The sequence below is a fragment of the Lepidothrix coronata genome, unplaced genomic scaffold, assembly GCF_001604755.1.
Source record: "Lepidothrix coronata isolate B3197 unplaced genomic scaffold, Lepidothrix_coronata-1.0 Scaffold7, whole genome shotgun sequence".
NCBI classification, from domain to species: Eukaryota; Metazoa; Chordata; class Aves; order Passeriformes; family Pipridae; genus Lepidothrix; species Lepidothrix coronata.
Window position 1 is genome coordinate 6,938,553 of NW_016690187.1, and position 12,884 is coordinate 6,951,436.

The 12,884-nt window shown below is 36.8% G+C and overlaps 1 protein-coding gene across 1 annotated transcript in view; it reads left to right on the forward strand.

Moving 5' to 3' along the window:
• The window catches only part of CCDC141 (coiled-coil domain containing 141), a 77,721-nt gene that overhangs the window by 18,124 nt on the left and 46,713 nt on the right, over positions 1 to 12,884 (forward strand). The window contains exons 7-9 of the mRNA XM_017834186.1: positions 1,082 to 1,190; positions 3,908 to 4,161; positions 7,522 to 7,641. Of these exons, the coding sequence (XP_017689675.1) occupies positions 1,082 to 1,190; positions 3,908 to 4,161; positions 7,522 to 7,641 (483 nt within the window). The remainder of the gene's footprint in view (positions 1 to 1,081; positions 1,191 to 3,907; positions 4,162 to 7,521; positions 7,642 to 12,884) is intronic.

Below are 12,884 nucleotides of genomic sequence, written 5' to 3' on the forward strand. Positions count from 1 at the left end.
CATTGTATTCCTAAAGGTTGAAGCAATTAAGAAAATAAAAATTTCCAGATGCATTCTTTTGCCACCTTCCAGATAGTACAAGATGAAGCTGAACAAAAAAAAAAAACATGTAGACTTTAGGAAATATCTTAGTCATGATGTCTCCAAAATCTGTACTTTAAAAAAATGCCAATGAAAAGTAGAACTGGGTCAAAACAAAAAATATGTAATTCAGTGGCTATAGATATTCTACAGAATATCTTTTATTCCTTATGATTAAAGTTATTTGGTGTTGAAAGAACTGAATTGTCAGGTGCCTTCCCTAATGCTCACTGAAAATTAGCCACTGAAGGTTTTACACCAAAATATCTCTACACCTACTGTAATTATGCAAAGTAAACATTACTCCAGCTTGCCAGTCCTTTACCTGAAACTTTAATGTACAGATGGGCACAAAAGAACAACTGTGTGACCCCTGTTTACCCATTTCTCTGTTTCTCTTATCCTAATTCACTGATCCCCACAGGTAGCTAAAGCAGTGAGGGATTCCATGCCCTGCAGGTGTGTGCTCACTCTGTGTAGCCTAAGATTGAACTGTCCTCACATCCTGTAGCCTTGAAGAGAATTAATAATTCTCCCTGATAATTATTTTTCTACATTAACCCAGTGCCATCCCTAAATTACAGAAGGAACTGTGGTACTGCTAATTGTCCTAAGAACTCCAGGATGATCTTTAAGGTCCCACCAAACCCAAGCCATTCTGTGATTCTGTTGTGTTGTGATAATGTGTATTATACAAAGAAATTAGTACAGAGTTGGCACAAGGCTTTGTAGGGAAGAAGATTCACAAAGTGACAAACTATAATTACAGATTATGTCAACTAAAATTTGGGTTTCTTTTATCAATCACTACCTCAAAAAAAAGCAAACCAGAAGGTGCATAGAGACCACAAAGCATCTGTATCTAGAGGTCACTAAAAATGCTGTTTTCCAAGAATTTACAAATTCTCATGAACTTTCCCAATAATATAGAGATTATGATGTAGTTATACAAAAGAAAACTATATTGTGCTTCTTCCTACCCTTTGTTTTCTTAATGCAGTTTGCTGTTAAAATTGACCAAGTTGAAGATTTCCTGAAAAATGCTCAAGAGTTTAACAATATTGACTCTTTGAGAGAACTTCTTCTGCAACAAGACCATCATACAAAAGGTACAAAAAGTATTCCACTCCTGATAGCATGTCATTGTGCACTGACTCCTTGAAGGATAATTTTACTGTTTCTGGGCATATTTAAAAAAACCCATAAATTAGAACAAATAAGAAAATTTTTATTTGGAAAAATATGATGGTGAAATAGCTCTTTAGCAGGCTTCCTGAAAGATACGAAACTCTTGTTTTCAAGCTGACTCTCTCATGATTCCATCTTTGCTTCTGCAGACAGCCAGTGTTAAGCTTGTATTCTGATTTCAAGGCAGTGCAGATCAGGTGAGCTGCTGAGAAACCAAATGGACTTTTAGTGCTGATTTGCAGCAGGTTCTAAAACCGTCCTTCTGTTCCATGAGGAAGTTTATCCAAGGCATCGTTGCTACCAATGAATTAGCATTTTTCTATGGAAAAACTTCCACTAGAAAATTTCCAATCAGTTCTAGTAAAAAGCCCCTGCAAATTCCAACAGTTTCTTGGGAATGGCCAGGGGAGTACTTTGCCCACTGCTTTTCTGTGCCCAAGGAGGGGGGGTTGAAGCAGAAGTGTTAAGTGAGGGTGGGAACTATGAGACAGAGGTGGCAATTAGCCAGTTTCAGAATCTTTCTGCCTACAATGATTCCTGCGTTTTGCTTCTGCTTTTGAGGAGTGGGGTTGTTTCACTTCTCCATTGACTTGCCTGATCTGTTCCAAGAGGTATTGCAGCTGCAACTGTAACACTCTTGGACAAAAAGGTGCTTTCTCCCCTTCCACAATTTTCTTGCACATATGTTTGCCCATAAAAATTCTTCCGTGCAAATTCTTTTTTTTATTCGAACTTTCATGTGAAGCACCTTCTGTCATATTGTGGTACTCTGAATTCAGAAAAGGGGAAAAAAGTTTTTAGAACCAATCTCATTGTGTGGCTACTTCACGCAGCTTTGCAATTCCATATTGTTCTGCATTTTTTATGTCTTAAGACTCCTTCTTTGAAATTTTAATCACACTTTGCTGTATCATTAGTAACAATTGGCAGAATATCAATTATGCTTTATTATCCACTAGTGGAACACTAGCTTAAACATTTTTAGCTACCTTGAGCACCAGGTATTCTTCTCAGGAGACTGAATAGAAAATTGAACTCAGATAACTCTAATATAGGGTTTGGGTCTTACAAATTGATCTTCATGGGAGCAAAGTGGTCACTGTATAGCAATTTTAACCTGAAGTATCTGGCGGTAATTTACTGCTGAAAAGAGGGTCTATAACTGTAAGAATCAGATGAAATGGTTTGCCAGAGAAAAACTGCTTTGATAGTGATAAGCCTTTCCTCAGACAAAGGAAAATGGTTGCAACTGATTGACTTCTTATTCTATCTTAATCACATCAAATTTGGAAAACTGATATTGAGCTATTTGATAAAAAACAGTGTATTGCTTTCTACGAGAAGGATACTATCTACCCACTCCAAAATAAGGTGGCTGAAAATACAACCCTTACAAAGTATTGGCTCCACCAGAATGTGTGAGTAGTTTATCACAAATGCTTATCGGTTTGGGGAAAAAAAAAAAAAACTTTTGAAACAAATGCATTTCAAAAAGGTGAAAAATATGAAATATCCTTGTTTATCCATTTCTATGTGTATTCAATTTTGGATGGACTGAAATGGAACATTTCTGATTAATACCATCTTTCTGAAAGGCAAGAATTAAAATGGACAAGCTTGCTGCAGTGAGCTCATGAAAACTAATCTCTCTTGTTAGCCCTTGGTGACTGGAGAAGTGGAGGCATCCCACGCTTTTTCTCTAGGTGTTCTACATGAAAGGTGGAGATTTAGGGTGCTTTGCCTTGAGTTACATGCATTCAGGTGGGAAGATGAATGTTTCAGAGGGTTGCTTCTGATTGCTTAACTCGCAGCTCTTTGCTAACATTCCTTTCTTTATACTTTTCTTCATGTCTACTTCACCACCTGTTTTGGTTTGGCTCCCCTTCTTCCTTATTCCATACATAACAATTTCTCTTTTTCATTTGAAAGTCTTAGGAATACTTTCATTGTCCAATGAATACTTAGGAATACTGATCATTGTCCATTCAGTAGATTTTGTACTATGTGACTTTAAGGACACATGATTAGTAGGTCATTAAAGTGTACTAGTCCACTGAATTTTAACCTTGAATGTGTCTAGGTAGAGATTATAGAAAGTAAGAGTTCCTGATACTCCTGGCTTATTTATAAACAACCTTCAGGCATGAGAACATTTTCTCTCAGCTGTTGTGAGAGACAAAAAGATCTAAACTTAGCTTGCATCACTAATGAAAAACTACAGAGGCTACTAACCCACATAAAAAGCAGGGTAGGAATTTCCATTTCAGCTTACCTGAGGATTGGGAAACCATCATAAAGAACTCAGTTTTTAGAAAGCAATAGTACTTCTGGGTTTTGTCTTGATGACATACAGTACACCATTATTTGTGGGTATATATGTTATATGTACCATTGTAGGTACGTATATGTATACACCATTTTACCTTTGTAGGTTTATATGAGAGCTGTCCTAATTGAAATATCTTAGTATATATACACCTTTATGTTGTAAGCATTTATGTTCATGCAATACGTGAAAATATGTTGCAGTCATGTATGCATGTAGATAGTTCGAAAAATACTTGAGTATTATTTGAAATATGCCACTAGAATCACAAAACACACTGGGTTTTTTTCCTATGAAATTCTGTTCTTACAGAACTTTTGGAGAAGTCATTTGCACTTTTAAACAAAAGCCAAGAGCTAACTGAATTCATAGAAGAATTCAAGTGTGAGGGGCCAAATGCAAATCCGGAGATGATTCAGGGAGCCCACAGCAGCTGCTTGAAAATTGACAATCTCCTTGAAATGCTACAAGACAGGAGACGGCACCTGAATAAATTTCTTAAACATCAGCGCCAAGGACTGGAGCAAGTTCTGCAAATTTGTTTGTGGCACCAACAAGAGAACCAGGTAAGGGAAATCACAGTAAAATAAAAAACACCGAACAACTGTTTCCCAGTACAAAGAGAATAGGAGCTTCAATATATTTATTAGGCCAATATCTCTGGGCCACTTCTGTTTGATGAGATCCTAACTTTTGAATGTTTGACTTTGTAACTATAGCTTCCTCAGAGTGTATTTTAATATAACTGTAACATCATCTAATGCAGTATTTCCATTATGTGGTTTGCTCCTCTAAGTTATCAAATTCGGAGTAGGTGTGTCAAAATACACAGTACAGGCCACCCACGTTCAAACTGCCTGAGGTGTGCTTGGATTTAATTTATTGCATGTCAGTGTGTGTGTTTTAAGACAGGAAGAAAGGGAGCGGAAAAAGGAAGTTTTTCCTAGTGGGAGTAATTTCTGGAAAGAAAAATGTGCCTCTTCATAATTTTTGATCTGCGCTGTATTTGCTCCTTCTTTCTATAATCTTGCATTAGTGTCAGATGGTTTGAGAGGTTTGGCAGAGCCCAGGACAACGTATTGCTGTCAGAAACAATTCTCCTTCTGAAAATAGTGGTGGTTACCCTGGTGTGCTGGGTGCTGGTGCCCAGGCCTGGCAGTGGGGGCTGCAGGGCAGAGAGCTGCAGGATGGGGGTCTGCAGGGCAGAGAGCTGCAGGATGGGGGTCTGCAGGATGGGGGTCTGCAGGGCAGAGAGCTGCAGGATGGGGGTCTGCAGGATGGGGGTCTGCAGGATGGGGGTCTGCAGGATGGGGGTCTGCAGGATAGGGGGCTGCAGGGCAGAGAGCTGCAGGATGGGTGGCTGCAGGGTAGGTGGCTGCTGTGAGGGGAGCCCAGGGCTGCCTCATGCCCAACACAGCTGTTTGCAGAGGGCTCTGCCACAGCAACACCACAGGGCAGGCACAGCCCCTCTGCCCAGGTGGTGGTGCCACCACTAACGTGTGTTTAAAAAAGGGTCAAGCACTGCACAGATACAGGGAGGAGTGAGCAGAAACAACAAAAAACAACACTGTGTACACCCAGGTCAGTCAAGAAGGAGGGGAAGAAGGTGCTCCTGGTTGTGGAGCAGGTATTTCCCTGCCGCCTGTGGAAGTTTTGGTAGATACCACTCCCCTGCTGTGTGGAGGACCATGTTGGAGCAGGTCTTGGAGGAGTTCACAATGGAATTCCCTGAAGGAACTGAGGCCATAGAGAGCCCATGCTAGAATAGGGTGTCCTGACAGGAGCTGCAGTTCCTGGAGAACCTGTGCTGAACACACCAGAAAAGTGTGAGGAGGAAGCAGTCACTGAGAAGAAATGTAATGTATTGGCCATAACACCCCATTCCCCATCCCCATGTGCCACTTGAGAGGGAAGAATAGGGCTGGGTAGAAGGAAGGTGTTTTAGTTTTTCTCTTTATTTCTCACTAATTGACAATAAATTAGTTTTCCTCAAGTTGAGTCTGTTTCACCTGTGATGGTAACTGGTGAGTGATCTTCCTGTCTTTAGTAGATCACTCATTTTCCATGCTCATTTTCCATCTGATTTTTGTCCCTCTGTTCTGTAAAGGAGGAGAAGTGAGAGTGTGGCTGGCTGAGTGTCTGGCAGCCAGACAAGACCAACCCACAACAAGCTCAGCCATGCTGTTGGTGTGGAGTTCGCTACCCACTCCCCTCCAGTTATTTGTTGGAAAACTTGCTGGTGCTTCTGAACTGGCAGTGGGAAACGTAGGAATGCAGCGGAAGACTGCGAACATTGAAATCACCTGGACCATAATCAGTGCAAAACAAGCAGCTTGGCAACCTGAGAAAAATGTTGAAGAGCCTTTTATTTCTGATATGAATTATTCATTGCAAACAGAGCAGATAATCATTGTAAATGAATGATAAGGTCTGATTCTTGAAACACCAGAGTGATTTTAGATTTCAACCAATCAAAACCACTGTCTTTTTCAAATAGCTTTGAAAAATATTAACCTTGTCTCCTTTCCCATCTTTCACCAAAATCACCGAAAGCAAAATTCTGTCGGTTTCTTACTTAAAACGCAGTGAAGTGTTCCCAGCGGTTGCTTAAGAGCTAAGATAGCACAATGAAATCACTCAGAGGTATTAGCTGTAGTGGAAGCCAACTGATTAAACTCACTGTAATGGAAAGGAATATTGCCAACTGGTAAAGGGATGAACACTTAGCTATAATAGGGTTAAAGAATCACTTTTTCCTCTGCCTAACATTACAGAAGTACTAGTTTGTTTTGCTAAGATAAATGATAAAGAAGAACAGCCCTAATTTACAGAGAAATTTTTATTTGACTTCTAGCACAGTTTTTATTGTCCACTCCATTCATTTGTATTTCAGTGAACCCATAGTAAATGTTCTGTGAAAATGTGCTTCCAGGAAAAATCAGTAAGTACACATCTGGAGGATATGCTCAAAAATTAAGGGTCAGTAGTAAAATAATTTGTTTAATCTTCTAGCTCTGTTGAGCTCCTGAGATAATGTCACCAATATTTTATTTGTAGCTGAAAATATTTCCAACATATTTTGAAACGTTCTTTCATATTTTAGGATTGTTTAAATTTATTTAAAATTGCTTCTACATGAGCATATAAAACAAAAAAGTCTCTAGTGTGCTATTAAAATCTGTAGTATCTACAGCACAAAAATTCTTAGTATGCTGCATATGATTTAAGTATAGTGGTGATTTTCCAGGTTGAAAAGACTGGGGGAAGTCCCCTTGATAGCAATAACTCATTTTTACTACTATTTTAAAATGCAAAGCTTCACTCAGAACTTCTTGCCATGTGTTTACAAAGAAAGTGAGAGGTACCTACTATGAGTTAAGCAGATATAAATGCAAGTAATTCTGTGCACTTTAGAAGATATATTTGTATACTGCATACGTTTTCTGAATATACTTGCTGAAGTAAGTTTAGTAAGATGAAATAATTTTTTTAAAGCTACTAAGATTATCCCACACAATTTTATCTCAATAGCTTTACTAGGTTTTTCAAGGTAGGGAAGGAGAGGTTCTACTAGGTCAAAATGACTCAGATCTGTAGTGTTTTTTTTTAAATAGGGATATTTTTAAGTTACTCCAGTTCAAGGGAGAATGTACAAAACCTACATGGTGTCAAAAACCGTGCCTTTATACTACGTGTGGCTATAAATTGATTTCTTTTTTACTATTCCTTTCCTTCTGCATTTATTAACGTTCAAATAACACAAATGTAAGCATTTAAGTACAAGCATGAACATTAGGAATGAAAAATTAAAGGAATGAGAATGAGTGTGCGGTTTTTTGGATGAAACTGTCTTGTACATATTTTAAAAAATGGACAATCACTTCTCAAATTATTCACTGACCGAGTTCTTTTTGTTATTTAATTAGGTAACATCTTGGTATACGAAAAACATCAGGGATTACTTTCAGAAGCAAAACTTAGGCTCATCTCTATTGGAAAATGAGGAGTTACTTCAAGAGCTTGAAGAAATGGAAGTCAAAGTGAAAGTAAGGAATAATGTAATTGGTTGGTGAAGCAACTTTTAAAATGAGTAGGAAAACACAACCTTGGGCATTTAACAAGCAATATAGGAGTAGATATTTTGTAGGTGTGCATAAGATATGTATTTCTATGTGTCTAAATTATTTTAGTAATTTTACTTCTTTTAATATAGGCCTCCATGCTTCTCAGTGGTTTTTGCATTCCAAATTTTAAAAGCTATCAATAAAAAGAAGAATAATCCTTGATGTTGATCAGTTGTTTTTTCAGTTTAGTGATCAAGTACCATACCAATAATTTACGTATTAAACCATGTGACAAAAAATAAAGAAAAGCAATTTTGTTCATGTTCATAAAGGATAAAACCCCAGCCATTTCTACCATAATTAGTTGTCACTGAGCTGAGTATGTGATTGGAGGAGGTATTTGCCCATTTATTTCTTATAACTAAAAGTAATTGAAAATGTTATTTTCATTGTTAATATCAGTTTTCCAGAGAATGAATCTGTTACCACCACTTATAAGAGCAAGATGGGATTAAAAAACAGTTGATATAAAAAGAAAGGATATTTGTATGATATAAATTGCCTATATTTAGAACCCTTTTTAGGTACCTCAATTGTGCAGTCATCAGGTGAGTGCTGTTGCTGGGTCAGGATCATTCTTCACTGTATCATTTTCAAGCAATTGAATTTGGATAACCCAGATGACTGAGCAGGTCTTTTCCATCCAAAAACTATTCCAGTAGAAGCAAATGCCTTTTTAAAGGCTGTTGTGTTGATAGCAACTAGCAGGCTTATGATTGTTCACAGCTATGCTTCCTTGTAAGCTTTGTGGTTAAATGTCACATTTGCCTGCTTGCATAATTAACAGTTAACTGCTTCAGGGCTGGCATGTAAACAGAATACAATAATATTTCTAATGCTTCTAAGAAGCTTGTCAGAAAACACATTTTTTTTCTTTAAGATAGATGAATATGTAAATATAAATTCTTCTGAACAGACCTTTGGCACAAAAAGAACAGATAAACAATAAATGAGTAAGCTGTGGGGACACATAAAAATGTCGAGGGGTCCTAAAGTATTACTGAATTTTAGAACTAGCCAAATAATCATTGATCTTCCCCATGTTCCATTCTGAAAGTTTATCCTTTTAATTCACTGTCTGAAATAGAAATGATAGCATAAGTGCAGAAAGAAGAACAATAAACATTTTCATTTTGTATAATAATCCTTTCCATGGTTGACCATTCAGAAACTAACTTATACTGATAACTTTTATTATTGCAGTTTTGCCTAACAATTCTTCTCCTATACATTATGTAATAGATAATTCATATAATTGTACTGAATTGCCTTTTTTTTTAAATGAAGTCATTTAAAAGTGTCTAACATTAAACATTTTTGTTATGCATCCATGTGAATTATGACTTAGAACATCTTATCTTTAGCCTTCTGCTTTTCTTACTAGCAGGATGTTCTAGCAGGGGGAAATTAAATTCTTGAACGGAATGTTACTGAATATGTTGGTTTTGCTTATGATATGCAGAAGAGTGGCTAGGTTGAACTGCATACTGCAAATACTGTTGAGAAAGCTGTGAGTTATGGGGCTTTGTGCTTTAGTTTTTGCAGCACTGAGCCGCAAACATTTAGAACAGAATTAAGGAGGAACCTGGCATCTTGATTGTAAAATTCAGATAAATGTTCAGATTCAAATAAATTCAGATAAAATTCAGATAAATACAACCAAATATGTATTTCAGTAAATATTTTTTAGAGAGCAGAGATTAATATTAAATGTCATCACTGCACGAAGTAGTGTGTTATCTGTATGACTGGAATACACTGAAACATGGAACAACCTAGAAATGAACTTGTCATCTTTGCTCACAAACTAAACAAAGGCAGTATTACAAGATCTATCATGTTTGCACATGAAATTCCCTGAATCTTCAGCAACTCACAGGCCTTCAGCATCGCATCCCTGATCTGAAGTATTTATACGTATGTATGTATTTTGGAACTGCAGTGCTGTTGCGTGAGATATTCATTCTGTTTGAGAAGCTGTTGATTAATTCCATAACAAAGTTTAGGGAAGGCCAGTGAAGAACTAGGTACAATCTTAAAAAAATATTCCACAGGTCCTGGAAACAGATATATTATTCCCTCTATATTCCCATACATGTGTCCACAAAATTCTCTTAAGCTGTTTTTCATGTAAAATTTTCATTTCAGTTGTTCATACAACTTGACAGGGTCACTGTTTTATGGGATCTAATCTTTCATCCTAGTAATGACACAAATTTCTGGTAAGTCTGAAATTACTTGTCACTAGTTTGTTCAAACAAGCATACTTCAAAAAAAGGTTCTACTCAACCTCTGTAACTGACCTTGTCTCATTATTTTATAGCACTTTACTACTTTTTGTGCAATTAGAAAATTTCTTGAACAATAATTTTGTATTTTCTTCCAAATCACCTATGAAGTTATTAAATTTAATGTGGCGAGATCAAGTTTAGGAACAGAATGGTTTAAAAAATACAGTGCTAGCAATTTATCTAGTTTTCTGTAAAGCAAACATCTGTAGTTCCCAAAATATGTTTTCAGGTTGCATTCAGACCAGCAAGATATTGTGATGTATAACAGTGCTGTTACATCTGTACAACATAATGTACTTTGCAGACAGTGACAGTATTGCTGTAAAATAACACCAAGTTACCTTGTAACTCAAATTGCTAAAAAAAATTGCAACATGTTTTGCTTTTTGAAGCTCTGTTTGGCATATCTTTTATACACATGCATGTGATCACCACACATTTGAGTATTTGCTGAGCACTTTTGTGGTATAGAGTAATCAGAATTATTTTCTATTTGTTTGGATTTTGTCATGGGATATTTTTTTCTGCAAAAACTAATTTTCTCTCTGAAATCAAGAGTCCTTATGACGTTGACAATAACTTAATATGTGACAAAATTGTAAAACACTCGTAAGTAGAAATTAAGTCCATCTTTTCAAATGTACAGCTTCACTGCATTAAGTGCCTCAAAATTCCTCTGCCTCTATTTTATTGAGCTACTTTTTAAAATGTCTGATTCTTAAATGTTTTATCAAGATAAAAACCAGACACCAGTTTTTACTGTCTATATATTGGAAGGAATCTTTTTAGCAATAGGAAAAATACAATATCAGTTTTTTTCTAGCAACACGAAATCTTCGGTTGGAGTTACCTTCCCTTCAGGGATCCCTTTAGTGTCCAACTTATGTTGTAATAAACAAGGTGAATAATCCACATTAATTTCAGAGTGAAATGTAATTGCAAGAAGTCTTCAGAAATCTTATCAATTCAGTTAACTATTTTATCTGCTTATGTGAGAAAATATGGAAATGGTTGCAAAAAAACATTTGATTTCATGTTCAGGAAGAACTCTTAGGAGTACCTTACACACTACTTGGCTAATTAATTAGTTACATGCCTTATCTGTAGCTTGGTCATTGCTTACAGCAGAGTTGATGTCTGCTGTCACTTGTCTAGTTCCCTCATGCCAAAACTGAATGTTTCCAAAAAGCAGTTAGGGGCTTTAAATTATTTTCCATTGATGAAAAAAATATAGCTAGATTTTAATTAGTGTCTTTACCATACTGTCTGAGTGTCCATGGCTGTCTCATGGCATTCTGTTAAAAGTAATAAAGACACTGGTAAACTAGTCTGAAACTACTTGGGGATTTCTGTGTTAGAATCTAAAGTAGTGTAAATAAATCTTTTCAAGTAACATTCCATATGTATGCTATAGACTTGAGGGTGTAGGGAAATGTTTCTGTGTAATAGCCATGCAAAGCAAGTTTAAGTGTTCTCATAAGGAGTAAGATAATGGAAAATTCCAATATCTGAACAGTTTCACAAAAGATGTTTACTCACATGTATTGTTACAGTAAGTCGAACAGGACAAATGATTTGCTTAAATTGTTCAGAGACCAGACTAAGAAGGATTTACAGGCTTAACATCTTATTTATGGGACTGGGCTGAGAGGAGAAAGGAGAATGATTTATTATGTTCTCAGGCTGGTGTCTTATCTTGAACCTCACCTTGATAAGAGGTGAAACCACTGAAAACATTATTGCTAGCTTGTAAAATAACTGAGCCCAAAATTAAAGGCAAGGGTTCACAATTGGAAAAAAAAAGGCTTCAACCCTCGCAAACATTAGAAGGGCCCCCACACTCCCACAAGGACTTACCGCCCGCCTGCCACCTCCTCCACCCCCTTGCCCACTAAGAATTGAGAGAAAAGTCATATTTAGGAAATCATGTTTCAATAGGAATATCTGCTGGCACTGATTACCTGCTTGCTGTTGCATTTCTATGTGCATTGGAGGTGCTTGACATGGTAAAAAAGAAGTGCTAGCACCGCTTAGTGGCCAAATAACTTCAGAGATGAAGAAAAGTAGTATTTTAAATTGTTTACATTTGATCTAGTTTCTGCCACTTTCCAGGACTGAACAATGCTGGAATCAGTCCTCTTTTTTGTTTTTACTAAGGATCAGTAGCACAATGGAGTACTCTGGTTTACAGATCTGCATGCTTTTCAAGCTTGGAACAGCCATGTTAGGTAATAACATGGTAATACTCTAATGAGCTTACAAGGTGGTTCTCAATGACAAAATTAAATATCACTAACAATGGTATTAATTGCTCTATCTCCCAAATCTTCGTTTGTGAAGCCTAGCCATGAATTGCTATATTTGTTGACATTGATATGAGGATCAACAGTATTGCATTTACCTGGGATTTTTTTCCCAGATCTCACAGCTACTGCTTAGATGCACAGAAATGTTATTTCGCAGTTCAATGTCTGTCTGGAGCTCTCTTCTGTGGCCTTCCTGGATGGCCGTGCACCTTTACCATTCTCTGCATGGTTGCAAACCAGGCTATCCAGCACTTGCCAGTTTTTCTGAGACGGGTGTTCTGTCGAGTTGGACAAATGTTGCATTTCATAGCACAGCAGATGAAATACATGCTCCTGTATTTCGATAGCTAGAACAAAGTATGTAAAGAAAAAGAATTTTTCTTTATGGGCAATTTTATTTTTACCTAAACATTCATCTTTTCTGTGCAGCAAAGGGAAATCTGCATTCATCTATTTGGTTCTTCTTTGTATCTGATTTTCCTGAAGTGCCATCTCATTTCCTTGGGAGAGTCTGTCTCTTATTTTTAACATTAACTGTCTATTATTTTTCAGTTAATGGTTTGGAGGA